The sequence below is a fragment of the Schistocerca serialis genome, chromosome 6 (assembly GCF_023864345.2).
Source record: "Schistocerca serialis cubense isolate TAMUIC-IGC-003099 chromosome 6, iqSchSeri2.2, whole genome shotgun sequence".
Classification (NCBI taxonomy): Eukaryota; Metazoa; Arthropoda; class Insecta; order Orthoptera; family Acrididae; genus Schistocerca; species Schistocerca serialis.
This window is the reverse complement of record NC_064643.1, coordinates 723,089,385-723,117,113: the sequence shown is the minus strand read 5'-3', so window position 1 is coordinate 723,117,113 and position 27,729 is coordinate 723,089,385. Positions and strand designations below refer to the sequence as shown.

Sequence of the window (27,729 nt, the reverse complement as noted above, 5' to 3'; positions counted from 1 at the left end):
TGTGGTATGAATTGCAGAAATAATTGTATCAGAAGGAAAATTGGCATGAGAAAACTAAAATTACGAGGAGACAACATGGCTGGCCTAACCTTCAGGAGGTGAATTTTTAAGTGTTGCCAGTAGACATATAACAGGGGAAACAACTTCAGAAAAGCCAATTCCTTATTTAGGGAAAAAAGAGGGTAGGTTGCGAAAAATTAGAAAGGAGGGGCAGATCACTCAGACCCAGGCTGAGAGAGAGAGAGATACCTGTTGTAAAGGAGGGTGAAGGCTGGAGTAGTCAGTACTGGTAGAATGACACACAATGGCAAATTTAGGAAAGGAATATGTACTGTTGGGCTGCTCACTGTCTGTCAGCACTGATGCTTATTTTATGTATTGATGAGATAGTGAGGGAGATAAAGAAGTACCTGCCAGGGTAGCCAAGAGTGCTAACGCGCTGCTTCCCGGACTCGGGTAGGCGCACTGGCCCCGGATCAAATCCGCCCGGCGGACTGGCGAGGGCCGGTGTGCTGGCCAGCCTGGAGGTGGTTTTTAGGTGGTTTTCCACATCCTGTTCGATATGAATACCAGGCTTGTCCCGACATTCTGCCTCAGTTAAACAACTTGCAGACATTTGAAAACATTCACACCTCCATGGCTTACACTAGATGCCGACAACTGGGGCAAACTTATTCCGTACCGGGGGCTACGGGGTGGTGACAGGAAGGGCATCCGGCCACCCCTTAAAATTAACATGCCATTTCTGTTTAACCATAACAGTGGACCCCACAATGTTGGCCTTGATGCTTGGAAAGATACGGAGAGAGTGAGGGAGGTAAAGGAGTATCTTGATGTGAGGTTTGTTTTGTCAAGGACAGAAATAATCACAACATCGTGTTGATTGGAAATGATCAGAAATAGATTTGGTGCTTAATGGAGTTAAGTGTGCTCTAACTGATCACTATAATATGCACATAAACAGAAAGGAAATTTAGGTAATGCTGTGCACAGCAGGTGGACACGCTGGATAGATAAATGGACAAGTGACAATTGGAGGAATAGATGAACTGTGCTGTGTTGGAAATAAAGGAGGTAAAGAAAGAAGATACAAGAAAGTCATCCTAGCAAGTATTGAACAAGGCAAAAAACTGTCCTTAAAAACAAACTGGTGCTAACAAAAAAATATAACCCTTGCGACCAGAAAAAGATTCATGAAAGCTATTTTTGTAGCATGACTCTGTATGGGCATGAAATGTGGACAGTAGAGAAGACAGAAATGAAAAAAGGTGGAAACCTGTTTTTCTGTCTGCCTGCAATAAGAATGCATAGTCTGTAAGCAAATCAAAATTTGTCAAGAGAAGAACGCTGATTGAAAGGAAACAATGGGAACAAGAAACTCCAGGTACAACACAGTCAAAAGCCAACAAGCAGAACAGCATGATTGATAGGAGCTCATGCAGTGGACTGTTCTAGACTAAATCAAAGTTGCCTGCCTGGCCCCACTGCTGCGAGTGGCTCAGACCATGTGACATGCCACACATGCCACTGGTGGTGACCATCAGTTGTGAGCTGTAGTGCCTCTGAGCTGCAACTGGTGTCACCCGTTGGCAGGGATATTGAACCTGTGGTATATTGTGTTAATAAAGACTGTTGATAACCAGTTGGATTGGTCATGTAAGGAATGAAGATATCGTGCAAATATTTTCTTTGAAACCATAATGAATGAGAGAGACTGGTTGAGAACGTATCATGAAATGAATCGTTGCTGAAAGTTGTAAGTGAATGGATGGTAGAAGAAAAGAATTACAGGTATGCACCTAGATATGAGTATCTAAGGCAGGTGCAGAAGTTATGGTGAAATCAAAAGGATAGCTGGCAACTGAAAAGACTTGGGAACTACTTCATGTGAATCCTAGGCCTCATGCCTACAGCAGCAGCAGCAGCAACAACAACAAAAACAACAAACAAACAACATAACCTGGCACATCATGCAATAATTGTAATAGAATCAGTAAAGTAATTTTGTTGTACAAATACATTAGCATGAACACAGCTAACAAAAATTCCTTTTTTATCTTCATCTCCAGGCACTATTGCCTACAACAGTCCCTTTGTTAATGGTAAGAAATATTTAATCACATAGGGAATTGCAACCAGATCTGAGACTCAAATAAAATTGTGATTCAGAGAGTCATAATGTTGTTTCTTCTCATCATACATTTTGAAAATAAGTAATAGGAGACCTACTCTAATCACTATTTGCATCTTTTCTTATTGTTTAATGGAAGAAGTAAGTACTTGCCATATAGTTGAGCCATAGAGTTGTCAGCAGACACATAAACATCACTGAGCTTTTGTATTGTGTGCCCCTTCAGAACAACAACAACAGCAACAACATGCATGGCTGTACTGTCCTGGAACTGGAACTCCATCTGAGGAAAAGAACAAGCACACTTTCTTTGAAGAGTTCATGTTTTTTTCAGCTTATTTGCATTTCTTTCATGGTCGTTTGCTAAGGAATTTTAGAATATACAGAAACTGCAACTTTACTTTATTCTGCTATAATTGGTGCCTTGGCAGCCAGAGACAGTGGTCATGTCTGTGAGTTGCATTTGCATGAATGTGTATGTATATGTTGTTTAATTTGGACATATTACCAGATTGAAAATAGCGTTTCTCTTCTAATCATTTGTTTGTGGAATGACAGTATTATCTTGTTATTGCAATTACAACTCAATTTCCATCAACAAGTGAATATTTTATTATGTCAGACTGTTCAGACTCAATGTTAGTGTATATATATCATGCCACTGAAGACTTACAGGTTATTGTTTTAGTGACTACATTTCAAATTGTAATTATCAGTGTAATATTTTGAATAAATAACATATCTGGCCTCGGCAACCAGAGTCAGTGATCATGTCTGTGAGTTGCATTTGGGTGAGCATGTGTGTGTGTATGTTGTTTAATTTGAAAGAAAGCCTTTTGGCTGACAGCTTACTTGTGTAACACTCTTTTTGTTGTGCCTATCTGCGACCTAACATCTCTGCTACAGAGTGAGTAGCAATCTATCTTTTTCATGATATTGTCATTATTCCATCCTGAATTTTTCATTGTTTGATTTTAAAATACCTTAGAGGTGTACAATTGATTTTCTTTCTTGCAGGCTCGTTTTTCAAAGCCTGTTATTCCTGGTCAGACACTGCGAACAGATATGTGGCAGCAAGGAAATCGTATTTTCTTTGAAACTTCTGTTGTTGAAACAGGAAGTCCAGTAATTTCAGGTAAGGCTGCATTATAACATTCAAACTAAAGCCTTTCATTACTTGATGACAAACACTATCATTCATTCATTTTTTAATGCCAAGTAGTATAAGATATGGTCAAGTCACAGATCCTGTTGGCATCAGAAGACAGTATAAAGAAAGGTAAACTTAAGAATTTGACATAACAGCATAACTCAAATTAGATGTAACATGTCTTTGTCAGTCACAGTTTGGATCAATGCATTTATATTTAGCACCATTTTTTCAAAATGTTTCTCGCAAATTCTTGTATTGTTTGGCAGGTTTGATGACATATTTCTTGACTAGGTGCTATGCAACATAACATGCAATCTATTACAAGCTAGCCTTCAAACTAGCAGCTCCCTCCAGTCCCTTATATTTGCACTGTCTCTGACTTCAGAAGCTAATTTATGGACAAGAGAATTGTGTATATGGAGAGTCAGTTCCAATAAAATTGTGCTGAATGTGAGACCATGTGATTTTCAGAAGGTTCCCAACACCGAAGTAATTAGGTACCTGGTTCAGTCAAACAACTGGAAGAATTTTATGTAATTTGTATAATAAATTATGTTACATTATAATTTAATAATAAGAGGGTGTTTGTGATGAACATTGCAATTCACAACCACAACACTACAAGTAAAAATAATTTCTATATAGGCCTTCTAGGGTTCAGAGAGAAGTTTTGTACTCTGGTCTAAAGGTTTTTAGTAGATTAAATGTAAGGGTGTAGAGGCTTATCTCACGAGGGGTAAGATAGATACTGCCTACAGGAAAATTAAAGAGACCTTTGGAGAAGAAAGAACCACTTGCATGAATATCAAGAGCTCAGATGGAAACCAAGTTCTAAGTAAAGAAGGGAAAGCAGAAAGGTGGAAGGAGTATATAGAGGGCCTATACAGGGGCGATGTTCTTGAGGAAAATATTATGGAAATGGAAGAGGAGGTAGATGAAGATGAAATGGGAGATATGATACTGCGTGAAGAGTTTGACAGAGCACTGAAAGACCTAAGTCGAAACAAGGCCCCGGGAGTAGACAACATTCCATTAGAACTACTGACAGCCTTGGGAGAGCCAGTCCTGACAAAACTCTACCATCTGGTGAGCAAGATGCATGAGACAGGCGAAATTCCCTCAGACTTCAAGAAGAATATAATAATTCCAATCCCAAAGAAAGCAGGTGTTGACAGATGCGAAAATTACCGAACTATCAGTTTAATAAGTCACAGCTGGAAAATACTAACGTGAATTCTTTACAGACGAATGGAAAAACTGGTAGAAGCCGACCTCGGGGAAGATGAGTTTGGATTCCGTAGAAATGTTGGAACACGTGAGGCAATACTGACACTACGACTTATCTTAGAAGAAGGATTAAGGAAAGGCAAACTTACATTTCTAGCATTTGTAGACTTAGAGAAAGCTTTTGACAATATTGACTGGAATACTCTCTTTCAAATTCCGAAGGTGGCAGGGGTAAAATACAGGGAGCGAAAGGCTATTTACAATTTGTACAGAGAGCAGATGGCAGTTATCAGAGTCGAGGGACATGAAAGGGAAGCAGTGGTTGGGAAGGGAGTGAGACAGGGTCACCAAGACAGTTACGGTCTATGTGAACGTTACTGAGGGCCATTTGCACCACTTCATGCTCTCCCTGATGCTATTCAATCTGTATATTGAGCAAGCAGTAAAGGAAACAAAAGAAAAGTTCGGAGTAGGTATTAAAATCCATGGAGAAGAAATAAAAACTTTGAGGTTCGCCGATAATATTGTAATTCTGTCAGAGACAGCAAAGGACTTGGAAGAGCAGTTGAACGGAATGGACAGTGTCTTGAAAGGAGGGTATAAGATGAACATCAACAAAAGCAAAACGAGGATAATGGAATGTAGTCGAATTAAGTCGGGTGATGCTGAGGGAATTAGATTAGGATATGAGACACTTAAAGTAGTAAAGGAGTTTCGCTATTTGGGGAGCAAAATAACTGATGATGGTCGAAGTAGAGTGGATATAAAATGTAGTCTGGCAATGGCAAGGAAAGCGTTTTTGAAGAAGAGAAATTTGTTAACATCAAGTATAGATTTAAGTGTCAGGCAGTCGTTTTTGAAAGTATTTGTATGGAGTGTAGTCATGTATGGAAGTGAAACATGGATGATAAATAGTTTAGACAAGAAGAGAATAGAAGCTTTCAAAATGTGGTGCTACAGAAGAATGCTGAAGATAAGGTGGGTAGATCACGTAACTAATGAGGAGGTATTGAATAGGATTGGGGTGAAGAGAAGTTTGTGGCACAACTTGACTAGAAGAAGGGATCGGTTGGTAGGACATGTTTTGAGGCATCAAGGGATCACAAATTTAGCATTGGAGGGCAGCGTGGAAGGTAAAAATCGTAGAGGGAGACCAAGAGATGAATACACTAAGCAGATTCAGAAGGATGTAGGCTGCAGTAAGTACTGGGAGATGAAGAAGCTTGCACAGGATAGAGTAGCATGGAGAGCTGCATCAAACCAGTCTCAGGACTGAAGACCACAACAACAACAACAACAACAACAACCTGTAGACATAAAGCAGAAAATTGAAAATTCCCAAATATCCTAAACTTAAGTATAAGGGTAAATGATTAGCCACATCCTCCATTATTTATCAAAATATTTTAAATCGGCGATGTAAATTTCAGTAAATCTTGCACATTATGGAGGCTTTAGTAATAGATTAGCAGTAGTCGCAATTTGTTGTTAATACTCCTTACAAAGCAGTGTCTGGTTCTGCCAATTACCGTACAATTTGATTAGTTCCCTATCAGCGAATGCTCTCCTTCATGATGGTTTTATGGAACATAATGAATGAATGAGTTGAAACATTCTAAGTATTCTTTTATGATTGATTGAAGTGAACACTGGAAAGATCTTAGTGTAATTCTAAGTTTGTAAACTTATCATCATTTATAAGTAAACAATAATTTAGCTGGAGTCTCTAGAAGTATTTTGTTAGAATACCAAAAACATACAATTCGTCTGATGTATGAAAGGTATGTCACAATTTCTGATTAAATTCTTCTATTCTAGGCGCCTATATCGACCTCGTGGAGACCCAAAATGTTTACCCGAATCGTGTCTCAGCTAAAGCACTGAAATCTGAAGAGGTATTTGATGAAATTGAAAAAAGAATGATGGCAAATTTGGATAAAGCAAAGAAAATCAATGGTGTGTTTTTGTACAAAATAACACAAAATGGCCAAGAAGCTGCATCCTGGAGTAAGTTGGATTCTTACTTTTTTTGTACGATACTTAAACGTGCCTAAGTAAAGCATTAGGTTACAGTAAAAACACACAGAATGATGTCAGTTACCCCATTTGCCTATACAAGTACCATATTTACTCTAATCTAAGCCGCACCTGAAAAATGAGACTCGAAATCAAGGGAAAAAAAAAATTTCCTGAATCTAAGCCGCACCTCAAATTTGAGACTCGAAATTCAAGAGGAGAGAAAAGTTGTAGGCCGCACCTCCAAATTGAAACAAAGTTGGTCCATTGTAATATGAGACACAATTTAGGTCGAATGAATGACGATACAGCTACAGTAGTTTGGTTCGAGTCGTAAGCTTAGCAGTTAAGCTTCACCAGATAGCCATTGCTATGCGTCAGATGCTCCATCCATATTTATATGGGTACCCTTCCTTTTTCACGTGCTTCGTCTGGTTTGAATCTATTGCTTATTTTTCTTTGATCTGGTAAGTTCTGTTCTCTTTGTTATAGGTGTTTACGTCACTCTAATCTGAAAATGCATTGTTGTACTGTATCATGCATTGTTTGTCGCATTCTGATAACGTGTGTTTACGACCTGTCGCCGCTCGGGGTATGGCTTGCTTTTGTGCACGCTATCGCCGCTTACAACAAAAAAAAAAAAAGAGAGGAATTGTCTCATTAGCGAAACAATGGCAAGAGACTGCTATTTGTACACTGCTGCTTTCTTAGATACTGATCAACAAGAACCAAATAATAGACTGCGTATGATAGAAGACGTTCTGAATGAGAGTTTAGCTAAAATTTTTCTCCGTTTGAAAATCTTTGCTGACGCCTCTTTTGTACATTACATTCTGCACAGAAATTAGAATCATCTTAGATTTAAAAATCTAGTCAATTGCCGTGTTTCATTCCTGACTGTATCACTATTAGGCATAAGAATAATACAAATATAAACATGACATGATATGTATATTCTTCCACATTTGCTGTTGTCTCACACTAGTTTCGTAGTTTATTAGGCTGACAGGATTTAAATGAGATAGCAGCAAACACGAAAGAATACACGGCGAAATGTTTATATTCATATTATTCTTATGGTGAAGAGAATACTGCATGCGATTCACAATTCATAAAAGTTCCTATTAGCAACCGTCTCTTCTCACAGGTAGGAAAAATTTCAGAATGTAGAGTTGGCCATATTGACAGACATCCCAGTCAGTCTTGCCTGTTGGACCATTGAAATGCTGCTACATTCGAAGATGAACAATACGGAATTTGTATTTACTTCGTTGGATAATGTATGAAAGTGCAGTGGTCGAAACTAGGGGCGGAAAAAAAAACCCGTCTTCCACCTTTTTTTAAATTTATTTACTGACGCAGAGGTTTTGGCACCAGTATTTATCTTTGTGCCTGCAAAGCATGCCTGTGTAGCGCTACATTATTCGAAGGCTGAAGTTAGTTGTGGCGGCACCTACCAACATTTTTCAGAATTTCCGCTTACTTTGCACTCGATTCTAAGCTTCAGGCGGTTTTTTGGATTACAAAAACCGGAAAAAAAGTGCAGCTTAGATTCGAGTAAATACGGTACATTTAGACTCTAATGTGTGACATAAAATGAGTGACTTACTTTCCTGCAGATGTTGTGTCAATGGTTTTTAACAATTAAAAATTGAACACCTGGAAATGACAAAAGTGTTACGATATGAAAGAGCATTAATTGTTGGTCCACTTGTCCACTGTCAATAATTTGGGAGGCTTTGCTGTAACAGTGAGATGGGAAAGGGGGCCGAGACATTTGCTAACAAATTTCGTTTCAGAATGAACGTATTACACAAATGTATTTAAAAAAAGGCTTGAATTTACAACAGTGTGCCTTTTCTTGGATGTGTGTTTTAGGGCGTAGTATGTACTGCCTCAAAATATGCCTTGTAACTTATTTTTTTAGGTGTTCCCTTGTGACAGTACACAATTAGTCTGTAACTATAAGCAGTCATATGTATTAGTCAGTTGGTCATAACATTTGACCATTCCGTTATCTTTTATGTAAGAATGCTTAAGCTTGCCTAATTATTCACATCACTTACATTCACATATTAAAAAAATTATCTTACATGCATAAAATTTCAACATGTTGCACATAAAAAGGAAATCACATTGCTCATAATTATGGCAAGCAACTAGTAATCTATGACTTGTTGTGGTTAGTTACTATATATACCAGGCCTAAACGAGCTTTGGCCAGGGGGGAAGGAAAACTGGTTTACCTGGAGCATTGAACACACAATTGCCATCAAAGTAGTGCCCTTGGGACTCCACACACTTCTCTCAGTGGTGCCACAATTGTTGGAAGCATGCTGAAAAAGCCTTTTTCGGAATGGAGTTTAGCATGGCTGTCTTTGCTGTCATAATGTCCTCTCTTGTCTAAAATTGTGTTTCTTTCAATGGCCTCATGAGTTTGGGTAACAGACAGAAGTCACACGGGGCCATATCGGGAGAGTAAGGAGCCTGTTGAAGCACAGGAATCTGGTTTTCACCAAAGACGTTTGAATCAAGTATGGCTAATGTGCTGGAGCATTGTCGTGATGGAGGCACGAATTTCTTGTTGACTTCATGTCCCGTCACTTGCACCACACAGCATCATGTAGGTGACAGAGGACATCCCTGTAGTAGTCTTTGGTGCTTGTTTGACCCTGTGGTGCATACTCAGGGTGTACCACACCATAGGAGTGAAAGAAAGCAGTCAGCATCACTTTGATATTGCTGCGCACTTGGCGGGCCTTCTTTGGTCTTGGTGACTAGGAATGCTTCCACTGTGATGACTGGGATTTGGTTTCTGGATCATACCCGTACACCTAGGCCTCATCATCAGTGATTATGGTGCTCACGAAGTCAGTGTCACTGTTTGTGGAGCCCAGCATGTCCTGTGACACTTCAACAGAAAGTTGCTTTTGCTCAGTCAGCAGCTTCAGCATGAATTCTGCCGACACTCTCTTCAGGGTCAAATCTTTGGTCACAATGGAATGTGTGATATCCACCTCTTCTGCAGTGTCTCTGACAGTCTTACAACAGTGCTGCATCACTACAGCATTCACTTTGGCAGGGACCTCATCATTTTGGCATGTTGATGGCAGACCAGAGTATGGCTCACTCTCCAGCAATGTGCAGCCATCTTTAAACTGGTTGTACCACTCTTTAATCTGTGTGATGCCCATAGCATTGCCACTGAAAACTGGCTGTATCTTCCGAATTGCTTCCACCTGGCTTTTGCCCAGTTTCTATCAAAATTTGATGCAGTAGCATTATTCCAGTCATTCTGCCATTTCCATTGCAATAAAAAGCTGATGCAAGCACTACACATTATGATTATCTTATTATCATATGATTAGGTCAAACTACATTGTAAAAAGATCAGAATTTTATATTTTTATGCCATGAGACAGGTTGTAATTTTGTTTCCTTTTTAATTCAGAACAGTCACTGCAGTTGAGTCCAATGTATCTGCAGTTCTAACTTGGCTTTGCTGATAAAGAAATGATTAATGTTACCAGCACTTCATCCCTGCCAGTTAATAAAAATGAAATAATTCTCAACCTCTTCAGGTCTCCCAATTACAGGTTGCTAAAATAGATGGAAACTCAATCTAGCTTAAGAAACAAGTGACTAATGGCATTGCATTTTGTGTTTTAATGGTCCCTTCAGACCACATATAAAGGTGGAAAGTTTCACTCAGAAGGAAACCTCCCCATCGCGCCCCCCTCAGATTTAGTTATAAGTTGGCGCAGTGGATAGGCCTTGAAAAACTGAACACAGATCAATCGAGTAAACAGGAAGAAATTGTGTGGAACTATGAAAAAAATAAGTAAAATATACAAACTGAGTAGTCCATGCGAAGATATGCAACATCAAGGACAATGAGAGTTACGGAGCGCCGTGGCCCCGTGGCTAGCGAGAACAGCTACGGAACGAGAGGTCCTAGGTTCAAGTCTTCCCTCCAGTAAAAAGTTTAATTTTTTATTTTCAGTTTGTGTGACAAACTCTTATGTTTTCATCACTTTTTTGGGAGTGATTATCACATCCACAAGAAAACCTAAATCGGGCAAGGTAGAAGAATCTTTTTACCCATTCGCTAAGTGTACAAGTTAGGTAGGTCGACAACATATTCCTGTCATGTGACGCACATGCCGTCACCAGTGTTGTATAGAATATATCAGACGTGTTTTCCTGTGGAGGAATCGGTTGACCTATGACCTTGCAATCAAATGTTTTCGGTTCCCATTGGAGAGGCACGTCCTTTCGTCTACTAATCGCACGGTTTTGCGGTGCGGTCGCAAAACACAGACACTAAACTTATTACAGTGAACAGAGACGTGAATGAACGAACGAACGGACAGATCATAACTTTGCAAAAATAAAGAAAGTAAAATTTTCGCTTGAGGGAAGACTTGAACCATGGATCTCTTGTTCCGCAACTCCTCACGCTAACCATGGGACCACGGCGCTCCTGAGCTCATATTCTCCTTGATGTTGCCTATCTTCCGCATGGACTACTCAGTTTGTATATTTTGCTTATTTTTTTCATAGTTCCACACAACTACTTCCTGTTTTCTCGGTTGATCTGTGTTCAGTTTTTCAGGGCCTATCCACTGTGCCAATTTATAACTAAATCTGAGGGGGTGTGATGGGGAGGTTCCCTTGTCAGTAATAATTAGGATCAAGGGATGAAGTTGCCCTCAGCAACTCAAATTCTCCAGTGATGCAGAAGTAGTCCCTACTACAATATAAGATATGCACCTGAGTCTATCAGCAGCACCTAAGCTAATTTATCAAAATCCTTCCCACATCAACTAGCAGACACCACTCTCAGTAGATGAGGCTCAACACAGGCAAAAGTGCTTCACACTGATAATCAGCCAGAGATCTTTTCAACCAAAATCCCTCTTGTGTGTGCCACTGTTAGTTCAGATTTGAGTTGCTCTGGATAAAATGATCAGTCTCTGATCATTTCAGGTTTTGTTGATGTAAATTTCCTACCTCATACAGAAGCCTTAAACTTCCATATTAGTTGAATTAAGTTCATTTACGACTCAATAAATTAACCGGACCTACTGATTATTGGAACTGTACTCAAGATACAGTGTTGTGTACTCCCTTTCCCTGCACTGATTCCTTTTCAGGGTTTCATTGCTTCCACCTGTAAAAATGGAACCCTTATAGGATTGCTTTGCTGCCCGTCTGTCTCTCCATCTGTTAAGAATCCTTTTCCTCAGAAACAGGTGGACATATCAGGTTCAAATTTATGGCACACAGTTAGGTCTGTGGTCCCTTGGTATTGTAAAAAAAATTAGATACTAAGTCAGTGCAGTCAAAAGCTATGCACATTTATGTTAATCAAAAAATGGAAAATCCAGGATGGAGTGTAATAATATTATGACATTTATATTACGTATTTTGGTACTCATCAAAACCTATAGCATACTTCCCATTGATGCAGAATCATACAATTTGGCAAGAAGCAAGGTTTTACAGTACAAGTAAAGAAAAAATCTGAAAATCATGAAATAGTAATTATATCACATAAATAATATATTTTTACTATTAGAACATACACGGAATTCATCATCCATCAAAAGCATAATAGTCAAACATTACTGCATGCAATCGTAAAATGTAAGTTGTAGTCATGTTTAGTAAGTAAATAAAAAATTTTTAATTAAATGTTCTACATCTACATATAAAAACTTAAGTCCCCTGCTTACTTCTTTTTGTATGTCCAGGCTAGTCTGTTGAACTACTGTAGAGATTTTGATATGGTCTTGGAATACTGGGTCCGATATCTTAGCCAGTATCTGTATTACGCGCGTGCACGCGCACACACACACGCACGCACACACACACACACACACACACACACACACACACACACACACACACACACACACACACACACACACACACATATATATATATATATATCTAAAAAGAAAGATGATGAAACTTACCAAACAAAAGTGCTGGCAGGTCGATAGACACACAAACAAACACAAACATACACACAAAATTCTAGCTTTCGCAACCAATGGTTGCCTCGTCAGGAAAGAGGGAAGGAGAAGGAAAGACAAAAGGATATGGGTTTTAAGGGAGAGGGTAAGGAGTCATTCCAATCCCGGGAGCGGAAAGACTTACCTTAGGGGGAAAAAAGGACAGGTATACACTCGCACACACACACATATATGGATATGTGTGTGTGTGCGAGTGTATACCTGTCCTTTTTTCCCCCTAAGGTAAGTCTTTCCGCTCCCGGGATTGGAATGACTCCTTACCCTCTCCCTTAAAACCCATATCCTTTTGTCTTTCCTTCTCCTTCCCTCTTTCCTGACGAGGCAACCATTGGTTGCGAAAGCTAGAATTTTGTGTGTATGTTTGTGTTTGTTTGTGTGTCTATCGACCTGCCAGCGCTTTTGTTTGGTAAGTTTCATCATCTTTCTTTTTAGATATATTTTTCCCACGTGGAATATTTCCCTCTATTTTTTATATATATATATATATATATATATATATATATATATATATATATATAAAAAAAATAGGGAAACATTCCATGCGGGAAAAATATATTTAAAAACAAAGATGATGTGACTTACCATACGAAAGCGCTGGCACGTCGATAGAAAAACAAACAAACAAACACATACATACACACAAAATTCAAGCTTTCGCAACAAACTGTTGCCTCATCAGGAAAGAGGGAAAGACGAAAGGATGTGGGTTTTAAGGGAGAAGGTAAGGAGTCATTCCAATCCCGGGAGCGGAAAGACTTACCTTAGGGGAAAAAAGGACGAGTATACACTCGCACACACACACATATCCATCCACACATATACAGACGCAAGCAGACATATTTAAAGACAAAGAGTTTGGGCAGAGATGTCAGTCGAGGCGGAAGTGCAGAGGCAAAGATGATGTTGAATGACAGGTGAGGTGTGAGTGGCGGCAACTTGAAATTAGCGGAGATTGAGGCCTGGTGGGTAACGGGAAGAGAGGATATATTGAAGAGCAAGTTCCCATCTCCGGAGTTCAGATAGGTTTGTGTTGGTGGGAAGTATCCAGATAACCCGTACGGTGTAACACTGTGCCAAGATGTGCTGGCCGTGCACCAAGGCATGTTTAGCCACAGGGTGATCCTCATTACCAACAAACACTGTCTACCTGTGTCCATTCATGCGAATGGACAGTTTGTTGCTGGTCATTCCCACATAGAAAGCTTCACAGTGTAGGCAGGTCGGTTGGTAAATCACGTGGGTGCTTTCACACGTGGCTCTGCCTTTGATCGTGTACAACTTCTGGGTTACAGGATTGGAGTAGGTGGTGGTGGGAGGGTGCATGGGACAGGTTTTACACCGGGGGCGGTTACAAGGGTAGGAGCCAGAGGGTAGGGAAGGTGGTTTGGGGATTTCATAGGGATGAACTAAGAGGTTACGAAGGTTAGGTGGACGGCGGAAAGACACTCTTGGTGGAGTGGGGAGGATTTCATGAAGGATGGATCTCATTTCAGGGCAGGATTCGGGAAGTCGTATCCCTGCTGGAGAGCCACATTCAGAGTCTGGTCCAGTCCCAGAAAGTATCCTGTCACAAGTGGGGCACTTTTGTGGTTCTTCTGTGGGGGATTCTGGGTTTGAGGGGATGAGGAAGTGGCTCTGGTTATTTGCTTCTGTACCAGAAACCCAATCATCCCGGCCGCCCCATTGTAGCTGGTTACCAAGCCCCCACAGAACATATCTCTGCCTACATAGATCAACACCTTCATCCCATTACATGCAGTCTCCCATCCTTCATCAAAGACACCAACCACTTTCTCGAACGCCTGGAATCCTTGCCCAATGTGTTACCCCCGGAAACCATCCTTGTAACCATTGATGCCACTTCCTTATAGACAAATATTCCGCACGTCCAGGGCCTCACTGCGATGGAGCATTTCCTTTCACGCCGATCACCTGCCACGCTACCTAAAACCTCTTTCCTCATCACCTTAGCCAGCTTCATCCTGACCCACAACTTCTTCACTTTCGAAGGCCAGACATACCAACAATTAAAGGGAACAGCCATGGGTATCAGGATGGCCCCCTCGTAAGCCAACGTATTCGTGGGTCGCTTTGAGGAAGCCTTCTTGGTTACCCAGGCCTGCCAACCCAAAGTTTGGTACAGATTTATTGATGACATCTTCATGATCTGGACTCACAGTGAAGAACAACTCCAGAATTTCCTCTCCAACCTCAACTCCTTTGGTTCCATCAGATTCACCTGGTCCTACTCCAAATCCCATGCCACTTTCCTTGAAGTTGACCTCCACCTGTTGAATGGCCAGCTTCACACGTCCGTCCACATCAAACCCACCAACAAGCAACAGTACCTCCATTATGACAACTGCCACTCATTCCACATCAAACGGTCCCTTCTCTACAGCCTAGGTCTTCGTGGCAAACGAATCTGCTCCAGTCCAGAATCCCTGAACCATTACACCAACAACCTGACAACAGCTTTCGCATCCCGCAACTACCCTTCCGACCTGGTACAGAAGCAAATAACCAGAGCCACTTCCTCATCCCCTCAAACCCAGAATCCCCCACAGAAGAACCACAAAAGTGCCCCACTTGTGACAGGATACTTTCCGGGACTGGACCAGACTCTGAATGTGGCTCTCCAGCAGGGATACGACTTCCCAAATCCTGCCCTGAAATGAGATCCATCCTTCATGAAATCCTCCCCACTCCACCAAGAGTGTCTTTCCGCCGTCCACCTAACCTTCGTAACCTCTTAGTTCATCCCTATGAAATCCCCAAACCACCTTCCCTACCCTCTGGCTCCTACCCTTGTAACCGCCCCCGGTGTAAAACCTGTCCCCTCCTACCACCACCTACTCCAGTCCTGCAACCCGGAAGTTGTACACAATCAAAGGCAGAGCCACATGTGAAAGCACCCACATGATTTACCAACTGACCTGCCTACACTGTGATGCATTGTATGTGGGAATGACCAGCAAGAAACTGTCCATTCGCATGAATGGACACAGGCAGACAGTGTTTGTTGGTAATGAGGATCACCCTGTGGCTAAACATGCCTTGGTGCACGGCCAGCACATCTTGGCACAGTGTTACACCGTCCGGGTTATCTGGACACTTCCCACCAACACCAACCTATCTGAACTCCGGAGATGGGAACTTGCTCTTCAATATATCCTCTCTTCCCGTTACCCACCAGGCCTCAATCTCCGCTAATTTCAAGTTGCCGCCACTCACACCTCACCTGTCATTCAACATCATCTTTGCCTCTGCACTTCCGCCTCGACTGACATCTCTGCCCAAACTCTTTGTCTTTAAATATGTCTGCTTGTGTCTGTATATGTGTGGATGGATATGTGTGTGTGTGTGTGTGTGTGTGCAAGTGTATACCCGTCCCTTTTTCCCCCTAAGGTAAGTCTTTCTGCTCCCGGGATTGGAATGACTCCTTACCCTCTCCCTTAAAACCCACATCCTTTCGCCTTTCCCTCTCCTTTCCTCTTTCCTGATGAGGCAACCGTTGGTTGTGAAAGCTAGAATTTTGTGTTTATGTTTGTGTTTGTTTGTGTTTCTATCGACCTGCCAGCACTTTCGTTCGGTAAGTCACATCATCTTTGTTTATATAAAAGTTTGCATGATGGAACCCTCTGTGAGCAAGTCCTACTTGCACTTCGTCAATATTCTTTGTTGTGACTTAAACCAACACTATAAAATTGGCTCACTCAAACAGCCAATCAGCTCAGGACCAATGTATAAACACTACTGCCATTAAATCCGTATGAAACCTATGAAACTATTAAATATCAAGAAACAAACAGTGCTGTTAGCAACTTTTAACAATAGTAAAATTGTAGCTGATGGCTCTCAGGGAATCGTACAGAGGCCAATTTTGCTGCTGCCATTGGTCACTTGCAGCTATGTGACTTCCTCACTGTTGGCTCACATCAGCATTGTCATTCTCACAGTTTCTCCCCCCTCTTTCTACAGCTACAACACATTTTACACAAAAGATTTACATTTAAAACCAAGATATTTAAACAAATTATTAGATTAATATATCATTAGCTACTTTCTGCTGATTTTTCACTGTGGCTGTGCAACTATTCCCTTAACATCAACCACTCAACTTTGATCTGTCACAACTCTGTATGTACTTGTAAAACTCTCTTGCATAAAAGTGCTGAATGTAATGTGCTCTGAGGCCTTTAGGACCAGCTCTGTTCTGAGTTGAGGCCAGTGACCCCAACTTCACATTAGGCAGTGTTTCCTTATGGTGCAACAGACCTATAAAACAGTTTCAATGTCACAGACCACTAAACATCGTGCCATTTCTTGCTCACTGATACAAGAACATTTTGGTAATATACTGACAGTTATAAGGCTTTTTGGGATTAGCATATAGAGATTGATAGGGATCATTTCAAAGTTTTACTCCAAGGTTTTATATTTGGAAAACTTTTAAATCTGTATTTGATAATGTTTTAGATAAGCACCATGATTTTAATACAGGATACACTGAGACTTCAAAACAAGGTCACTCCCTTGGATGTTAAGTTGTTTTCTCTGACCACATTTTCAGGATTTGCCTTCACAGGAAGGCATTTAGTTCAGAACTGGTGATACTGGAGCAAATAAGGCATCTTCAAAGTAAAAATGTTTCTCGTCTGCTCTGATTCCCTTAGTGCCTTACAAACACTCCATCAGATGTAAGCAGGAGAGAATAAGATATAAACAGTACAAGAAAAACTGTTCCTTCTTCAAGAGCAGGGTAAATGTGTATCATTCTAATGGGTACCATGGCATCACAACATGTGAGAGTCTGTGAAAATGAGTGAACAGACTGAGACGCCATTCCCCTGTGGGCTGTCATCTCCTTTCTGTGTCAGAGAGCTTTGCAATCATGAGAGGTGGTCTTGTTGGTAGTGAGGGACAGTAAATTGTAGTCGATGAGACTGCCTAATTGACTGTGGAATGTGCCATACTGTTTACCCTGACAAGATGAAATAACTGTTAACCTATCTCTGAATGAGACACTGTCCTGTAACATGTAGCTTTATACCCTAACAGGAGGATGACCCCACTCTTCCCACACCTCCCCCACGTGTGTGGTGCCTGTGGCAGACAAATTGTTGTAAGCCACATTTTCTCTTACAAGGGGAGGCCGCTAATTGTGAAATTCAGATTCAATTCAAACTGTGCATAATAAAAGCTCATGGCCAGAGGTGTAATGTGGCAAAGCACCAAGATGCACTTCTCAGCCGTTGTCGAGAAAATCGACAGTTAAAAGAAACCGTTGCGATGAATACTCTCTACGATTAATAGTTTTCTACAGCGTCGTGGCGCAGCGGTAAGCGCTCGAGTTCGTATTCCGAAGGTCGCCGGATCGAATCTCGCGCCATGCAACTTTTTTTTATTATTTGTTTTTTTGTAATTCAAATGTATATATATACACACACACACACACACACACACCCGGCAATCAGTTGTAACAATTATGCCTATAATAAGTTGTTGAAAGTCGTTTGTCGTGGAAAAATAAAACTTGAAATAAAACACAATATCACAAATAATATTCAAGTGGATACAATTTATTGATAAGTTCGGTATACACTCACACATAATTAACAATTAGTGACCAGAAGTAGCTGGAGTATCGCACGAACCAGAGTGATAGTTATCATAGAAACATGGAGAGCAGAAAACAGCACGACATCGAGCACATCTGATAAACGATGCATTTTTACAAGAACAATTGTTTTCTAAATTATCTGTTCGGAAACACACGTGATTGACATTCTGAAAAATTGTTCTATCGTTCGTCAGGTTTGATGGATACCACGCGTATTGTATCATATCGGCAAAAATCGGAGAAGACAATTGGTGGTGGACGATGGATTGAATTTATTTCATGTGTGTGTATATACATTTGAATTACAAAAAAACAAATAATAAAAAAAAGTTGCACGGTGCGAGATTCGATCCGGCGACCTTCGGATTACGAACCCGAGTGCTTACCACTGCGCCACGACGCTGTAGAAAACTAATAAGCATAGAGAGTATTTCACCGCAACGGTTTCTTTTAACTGTCGATTTTCTCGACAAAGGCTGAGAAGCGCATCTTGGTACTTTGCCACATTACACCTCTGGCCATGAGCTTTTATTATGCACAGTATGAATCGAAACTGAATTTCACAATTGGGGGCCTCCCCTTGTTAGTGCATTTCATACACGAGTTTTGGAACTTTAATAGTGGCAACTATTTATTTACAGCTCGTATAAAATAGATACGTGTTTCAAAGTTTTATTGACCTTCAAAGTAGTCACCAGCATTGTTTATAACCTGTTGCCAGTGATGTGGAAGTCGTAGGATACTCTTGGCAGTGCCAGTTGTGTTGACGGTCCAAATGGTGCAGTCTATTGCCTGACGAATTTGTAGCAGTTCTGAAGCAAAAGCCGTGAAGTGTTTCCTTCAGTTTAAAAATCAAATTGAACTCATGAGGGCTTACGTCAGGGGAGTGCAGTAGGTGGTATAGCACTTGGCAGACCTATCAGTCAAACAAATCAGTAACAGCTTGCACTGTACATGCTTGTGCATTGTCCAGCAAAATGATGGTCAAGTCCTGCAGAAAGTGTCATCACTTCTGTCTATATGCTGTTCATTTTTGGAACACAACCTACGACCAGCTTAGAGACGGAAGTGATGGCACTTTCTGCAGAACCTGCAACACGACTGGCACTGCTAAGAGTATCCTACCACTTCCACATCACTGGCAACAGGTTATACACAATGCTGGTGACTACTTTGAAGATCAGTAAAACTTTGAAACACATATATATTTTGTACGAGCTGTAAATAAATACTTGCAACTATTAAAGTTCCAAACCTCATATTACTGAAAAGGCAGAAGTAAAATTAAGTAGAGACCTGAACTCTGTGTGGCAAAAGTTATAAAATTTTGTGTATTGTCTGGGTTCCAACCAAAGGTTTTAAGCTGGAGGTCTTAATGTGTTTCAGAGAAATTGGCTTGTCCTCCTTTAATCCACTGATAAGCCAGCCACATGTACCTGCAGTTCTATTTTAGATGTATCCATCAAATTTCTTTGTTTTATCAAAAGTTTGACTACAGAGTAAACATCATTTCATTGTTTCTACACATGGACATTGTGTGTGTGTGTGTGTGTGTGTGTGTGTGTGTGTGTGTGTGTGTGAATTAGCTGTTTTTACACTGCCTGGCAAAAAAAAAAGGTGAAGCATCGTAAAGATATGGTCGGATGTCAAAGTAACTTTGTACACATACACAACCATTGGCAGATATTTCAACGATAAAACTTGTAATTGTTTGTGGCCGGTAGAACAGCCACCAAAGTGCATTAATGTTTTTTTGCTTAGTGTAGTCACCATGCCTGGTTTGGTATATAACGGATGTGAACAGTGTCAGATGTTGAATGATCACTGTGAAGAACATGAAGATGCTGCGTATTCAGGTGGCACAGTGTTATCAGCACCTGACAGAAATTGAAAAAGGCGTCATTGCGGGTCTTCTTGTGGCTGGCTGGTCAACTTGTGTAATATCCAGATTTGTGGGGCATGCAGATGTGACAGTGGCGTGATGTTAGAGTGTATGGGTGTGTGATGTCAGACATATTTGTTGTCAGGGTTCCAATCAAACACATCTGACTACCATAATGGAGGATAGCCATGTTGTTCACTATGCACACTGAAACCCCTTCCGATCTGTGCCTGCCATCTTAGAACAAATAATGGACTCCCTTTAACATTCTGTGACATTCTGCCCCATTTTGTGGAGACTAGCACAAGCCAGACTTGGTATTATAGTCCCATGCTTAGGTTATCACAGACACAACAACACAAACAGTTGCCTTTGAAGAGATGCCATGACAGGGAAGCATAGATTGCTTACGAATGGCATTACATTGTGTTCAGTGACAAATCACATATTCTGTACTACCCTGATGACTGTCGGTAAGTATGGCGGTACCATGGGGAGAGGTCCCATTCTTCTGATGTTTTGGAGAATCACAGTAGTATTACTCCTTGTGTCATGGTGTGGTGACTCATCAAGTATGACTTTAAGTTGAGGCTGGTAGTGACTGAGGGAATTTTGACAGCACAGTGTTACACCACAGACATCCTGCATCCTTATGAATTACCTCTCATGCAACAGTCTTGTGGTGTAATTTTTCAACAGGACAGTGCTCATCCATGTGGGGCATTTGTGAACTGCCTACATGATCCTGAGAAACATCAAACAAATATATGTTGATCGGGTTGTAACTGGTTGGTTCAGCTCATATGAAACAAACAGAGATGCTTGAATAACTTAAATAGGAATCTTTCAAACAAAATTACATTCATCTTATGGAACCGTGCTGTATAAATTTTTAGAACTGGTATTAGAGGAAGACTATGCAATAATTCTTTTGGCACCATTGTATAACTCTTGTAGAGATCATGAGAATAAGGTAAGAGAGATTTTTACATGTACAGTGGCATATGGTTCTTTTTTCCACACTCAGTATTAAATGGAATATAAATTCTCTGATATTGGTATTAATGTGAATTACCCTCCATCACTTATTATACTGTGGCTTGCACACATTATCATCACAAATAGATGAATATATCTGTGATTTAGCAGGATTTTAGTTTGTTGCATCTACGAAACACTTCGCATATCACATTTCACTTCCTTTACTTTTAATTCACATTAACTACACATCACAGAAACAGTATAAGCATTTTGTGTGTTTGTGTTAGTATAAATTGTAGGTGAGGCAAAATCACTGTCATTTTTTCAGGTTGGTGTTTCAAGGTACATCACAGTTCTCTTACATACATACAAATGTGCATATTTTTAATTATTAATAAGTTATTATTCACTGATTATTGTAAAATCATGTTAATTAATGATTGATTGAATAGTTAAATTGGTTGGCTTTTGTAAATACCTCTACACTCTTTTATTCATTGCCGTTGTTTTTTTCTCACACACATAATTGCACAGTCTCCAAAATTTAATTTCTGTTTTCAGCTATTGATCTGAAAAAGGGTAAACTGTATAAAGGAGATCCACAAGGAACAAAAGCTGATTGTACAATCACCATTGAAGATCAAGATTTGGTCGATATGGTAAGTAACGCAAATTCCTCAGGACCTTCAGAAATGGTTATCAAAAGGGTGATGTCATCAGTATGTCTGTCCAAGGAATTAGTGATGTTATCATTCACTTGACTGACTCTTGTTCAAAGTAAGAAAGTTAATGCAATATGATTGTCCCTCCATTAAATTATAATCCAAAATACTAGGAACTTTAACATGCAGTTTTATTTATTAGGTCAAGTATGTAATTGATGTTGAAGTTATTTAAGCAAAGAGCACCACTTTTATTTATATTTTTAACACTGTAATTGACTGATTTAGGTTTTCCGTGACTTCCCTAAATCGCTCGAGGCAAATGCCGGGATGGTTCCTTTGAAAGGGCACGGCCAACATCCTTCCCTAATCCGATGAGACCGATGACCTCGCTGTCTGGTCTCCTTCCCCTAACAACCCAACCCCTAACACTGTAATTGATTTGAAAAGCAATGGCTATTTCTGAACAAATGTTTTATGTTATCACATCTGAATGCTGGATGACAGGTGTTCACTTAAATTGGTCTTTTGCATATTTTAATATCAGGCATGAATTGCACCCTCATTTATTTCTTACATAAGATTCAATATGTGATCAGCATCAGTAGGTGAATGGCAAAGACATCATTATTATTCGCATCATTAGCAGTTTAATATTGACTCAGATAGGGCACTGAATACTATTTGACAGTGTGGGGATCAAACAGTTTGGTAGTTTTGAAAAGATAGCGTTGTAAAATGAGTATTTTATATGGCCAACACAGTTTATTGCATACATTTGGACACTGAAGAGATATGTTGTGCCACGATATGCAGAAACTCAGCACTACTTATTTATGTCGTTGAGGGTGTAGTTGTCCACAACAAAGTTGTTCACAAACCACATGTCAATACAAACGTTTCAACTGTAATTACATCTGCCATACAGCTACAAATTACATTGGCAATAGTATTCCACAGTGTGGCATAAAACGTGGCTTCTCCCTCACCCATTGCACAAATTCTGCAGCAGGGCTACATTACTTGGCTCGCAACTCAATTTAAGCATACCCCATTAGAAACCCATTGGTGGCTCTGTAATGATTCCATTGTACACCCCTCATCTGTTTACTGTTCACCCAGAAAGTTTTGATACTAATGTCTGCATTTTAATTTGTGGATCTCTCACATACTATGACAAAGTTGCTACAGTGTTTTTATATACCTGTATCTGTCGTCTTAAAAATACTACATAATTTCTGACAGTACAAAGACAATGTTAATACAGTGTGTACATAAAGTCCGGGAACACTTTCAATTATTTATTGCAGAAGAACCAAACATTGTACAGATATCATACATATGTCATTTCGAAGACAAACCCTGAAAGTTTTTTTCATGTATACTGCCGTAGCATAGTTTGGTAATTTACCGATAGTCAGCACTAGTCGCAAACACAAGTCCAAAGAAATCAGTGTATCATGCATCCCGCGAGCTCGAAATGGCTCCAGTGATGAACTCAAAATGGCTCCAGTGACAGTGTGGAAAGTCCTGCAACAGAAGCTGTCTATGAAACCACCCCATCTTCATTGTGAAGTTCATGGGTACCTGAACACAGAGCTGCTGCATCAATGAATTGGCCATGCTACAGAAGGGGACAGCTGTTTCATGAATTGGCCTCCCCGATCACCAGATCTCACTCCATGTGACTTTTTTCTGTGGGGATACATTAAAGATCTGGTGTATGTACTGCCTCTACCAAGTGATGTAGCAGAGCTCCGGGAGAGAATACAGGAAGCGACTGCCGCAGTCGACAATGTCATGCTGGGACGGATATGGCAAGAATTCGATTACTGTATTGACGTCTGCCGGGTCACTCATAGTTCGCATATTGAATGTTTGTAAAAAAAAAAAAAAAAACTTTCAGAGTTTCTGTTCAAAATTCAATATGTATGACATCTGTACAATGTTTAGTTCTTGTGCAATAAATAATTGAAAGTGCTCCCGGACTTTATGTACACCCTATATAAGTAAGCAAAATGTGTGGGTCTTTTTTTTTTTTTTGTGCTAACTCACATTGTATCATCACTTGTGAAATACTCTGTAGTTACAAGAACATAAACTATCAGCTATTCTGTGTAATGATATATGAACCCAGTACAAATATTATATCAAATTTAAACTTTCTGGCAGATTAGAGCTGTGTGCCAGACCCTTAAATTTTTTTAAGTATTGCTCTTACCAGCTGAGCTACCCAGATAAACCTCACAGTCTCTCAGTACCTCTGTCCTACTTCCCAACATTGCCAGAATCCTATCATCATCTTGCTGACGTAGCAATAACACAGGCATGATCCATATGCTTCAGTTGTTTAGTAATAATCAACAGCTAGTATTACTGTTCAAGAACAGGCAGGTATTGTAATTCAACAGAGCTGTTAGTTATCCTAACTCATGAACAACCTAACAAGTACTGTTAACATATTGAACTTTTATAAACTATGATGAGTGAAGGAGAATAATCACTTCAATTCAGTTATTGTTTGGGGAAATGACAGGCATCATTTCATTGGCAAAGGTGTTAGGAAATTAGTGTCTTGTATCTGTCCAGTTGGAGTGAGCATAGCTAAAGTGAATATTACAGATAAGTCCAGTCCAATTAGGGACTGACTTATTTGGTTTGAAATTCGTAGCAAAAAAATACTGTACAATTTATTCTAATAAAAATAGAAGAAATTATGTTTGACAAATCCCCAAAGAAGTAGTAGACTAATATATACAGAAAAAAGCTGATAAATACTAGACAGTGTGTGTTCATCTCTCGAGATGTTAGAAATTTAACAATGTTAAGAAAGAGATAGTTACAACTCACCACATAGCGAAGATGCTGAGTCGCAGATAGGCCCAACAAAAAGACAGTTTTCCATTTCAAATTATTAGAAATGATTAAGGAAAAAAGTCTACCAACCTACCTATCTCTCTCTCTCTCTCTCTCTCTCTCTCTCTCTCTCTCTCTCTCTCTCTCTCTCTCTGTGTGTGTGTGTGTGTGTGTGTGTGTGTGTGTGTGTGTGTGTGTGTGTGTGTTAATTGCTCTGTTTATTTACTGTAGAGAACTGGAATAATCTTTGATCGTATGAGCACCGCATTAAACATTTGTCTAGCTTCTTGTTTTGATATCTTCTCCCACACTTGTCAGTTAAACATAGGACACTATGTTTAAAGGAGGAAAAGTTGTGCTATTGTCTGTTTAATAAAACTGATATCCTTACTTGACTGTAGCATTTTCATGTACTATTACTTGTTCACTATTGTAAACTTTCATACAAGACATGCCATTTCAGGCAATATATTGTGAAAGACACATTTATATTTAAATACATTTTACAAAAATCTTGCCATCACACAAAAAATTATAGCCCTAATTATACAGGTATGTAAAATTTACATTTCTCCAAACTACGTGAATATAATAAGATTTTTTCTATTTCCAGGCAAAAGGAACACTCAACCCACAGGTTGCCTTCATGAAGGGAAAATTGAAAGTAAAAGGCAATATAATGTTGATGCAGAAGTTGCGTAGCCTGACAACAGAAGAATCAAAATTGTAAATTTTTTGAATATGTTATATTTGTTAAGAAGTACAAAATGATATTGCATTTTTTGTTAACGTCAGGGGGGAACCAATATGGAATGGGCAGTTTGAATCAAATATAAAAGACAATATTCAACTTTATATGACTGATCGAAAATAATGTATTGATGTATGTGTATTTTACAAATATAAATATTTTTATAATTGTTTTACAAATATAGTTTTTTGTTATTCCTTTGCACCTTACTGGAGATATTTTGAGTAAGGAGAGAAAAATTACAAACAAGTTTCAAAAACAAAGATATACACAGATAAACTTGGACAGGTTGAGGGTTCCGATAATTAATCAATTATTTAATGATTAATAACTAAATATATGGAAGTGCAATGTATAACAAGGTCTACAGAGAAAATGTTATATGGTCAGAACAGTAGTCTTATAAATGAATATTTTTACTTGCTGGAAAAGGGGACAAGGAGTAAAAAGTTAGAATGAAGTCATTAAAGAGAAGGCAAGCCAACAACATTATATCAGTGACTCATATGCGAAGATGGGTGAATGTATGCTATAAACAGCAAAGAAGTAATACAGATTTTCTCAAACTCTTTTTCACCATGAATTTATTGCAGGTGTTAATATTATCATTCAATCTAATTCCTTTTGTAAACTTTTGTGACTGGTGTAGATAATTGCTCAGACAGACATTTATAATATGTTTACAAAAATATCTACTGAACAAAATTATATTACTAAACCAACAGTCAGTGACCTCTCAGACCACACCATGCAGTTCCATTTGTTAAATATTAATAAATCTGGATTTGGCAGGATATGTTTTAGGAAAGTCCTCAAAGAAATAAACTAGAGTGATACAGTGTTCATGACATGAATGAAAAATAAAACACATTTATAAATAAAATCATTACCTTACTGGTAAACTGTTTTGTCCCAAAATAATACAGAATAACTCAAAGGCTACAAAAAGCCATAGATTACTAAAGAAGTAATGACACTGAAGCAAGTGTAGTAGAAGGAAACGATACTCACATCAAGCAACAAAACAGAGCAAATGTGCGACGTAGTGAACCAGAAATGAGAAGGAGCTTGTGTTATATGTGATCTATGGAGATGTGTCTAGTGTTACAAAACATTCTAACAAGCATTTCATAAGTCTTATTGAAAAGATGGTGTTGTCAGGCTCAACAGATGCTGTCACTGAATGTCTCAGACCAGCCATTATAGATAACCAGTAACATGAATATGACTGTCACTACTCCAGTAGTACCAATGCCCACTATAAAATCTTTAAAATGAAAAAATTCTAGTAGGTGTGATAAATATCAAAGAAATTAATTAAAAGGTATTTCTAGTTTAATAAAATTTTAAATAATTTTAGTAATTACTTTTGGATTAAAAAAAAAATCTACTCACCAAGCAGCAGCAGCAGGAGAAAACACACAAAAGTTTACAAAGTATGAAAGCTTCCGGAGCCAGTGGCTCCTCCTCCTGGCAGAAGTGTTGCAGGGGAAGGAAGAGAGGTGAAGAAAAAGAACCCTTCTGTCATGAGGGGCCACTGACTCTAAAGGCATGCACACTTTTATGTGTTTTCTCCTGCCTCTTCTTTTCGAGTATATTTTTTGGTTTCTTATTTTCCTGTTATATTTAAAAAAATGATTATTTTCATTATTGTGTAATTGTAATTGCTCATTTATCACTGGAATATTTCCCAGTTGGCTGGAATATGCTTGAAGTTAAGTCTCTGTATAAGAAACGTAGTGAATTGTGTAAGGAAAAATTCAGTCAAAAACTTAATAAATGAGACAGAATTTCTGGGCAGTGCTTATCTCCAGAAGGCAAAATGTTTAGTACTAGAGTGCATGCCATGTAACTTGGCAGGTGAGGTCTGGATGTGCAGGAGCACGGATACATTACATAACGTGCCAACAAATAGCAATCAGACAGCTGTGTGCCCGAGTTCATTTCATACTGAATGAAGCAAGTTTACGACTGGTTTTAGCATTTTGTATGGTGTTCTTTTGAAAGTTATTTTGAGGCAATCTGATCAATTTGAGTGGCAAAAACAAATCTCACCCACTATTACACAAGCAGACAACAGAAATAGTTTTTCGTTTGTATCAGAGTCAGAAGTGGCCTCCACGTCTGATCACAAAGCATCCCCTGGTGTTGCTAAGTGCCAAGAATGAACAGCTGAAGCATGCAGTACCAGGTTGTGAGCTGTTCAAGGGATTGTGAGTGAAGCCAATGCTTTTGCTGAAGAGAACAGATCACTCGGTTTTAAGTCACCTGGTAAGTGGGTATATTTGTGGACAGCCGTCCGTGATAACAACGCCAGGGTAGCTCGAAATATTGGCCATCTATGCTGAGCGGCCCACTCACAGTGAAACAGAAGGGTGGTCACATTAAATAATAAGGAATTGGGTG

General features: G+C 39.4%; 1 protein-coding gene across 2 annotated transcripts in view; it reads left to right on the top strand.

Moving 5' to 3' along the window:
* The window catches only part of LOC126484045 (peroxisomal multifunctional enzyme type 2), a 145,193-nt gene extending 119,691 nt beyond the window's left edge, over positions 1-25,502 (top strand). For both annotated transcript variants that reach the window (XM_050107386.1, XM_050107385.1), the window contains exons 15-18: positions 3,149-3,266; positions 6,330-6,518; positions 21,616-21,713; positions 25,186-25,502. In XM_050107386.1, coding sequence (XP_049963343.1) covers positions 3,149-3,266; positions 6,330-6,518; positions 21,616-21,713; positions 25,186-25,302 — 522 coding nt within the window. In that variant the 3' untranslated portion in view covers positions 25,303-25,502. The remainder of the gene's footprint in view (positions 1-3,148; positions 3,267-6,329; positions 6,519-21,615; positions 21,714-25,185) is intronic.
* The last annotated feature ends 2,227 nt before the right edge of the window (positions 25,503-27,729 follow it).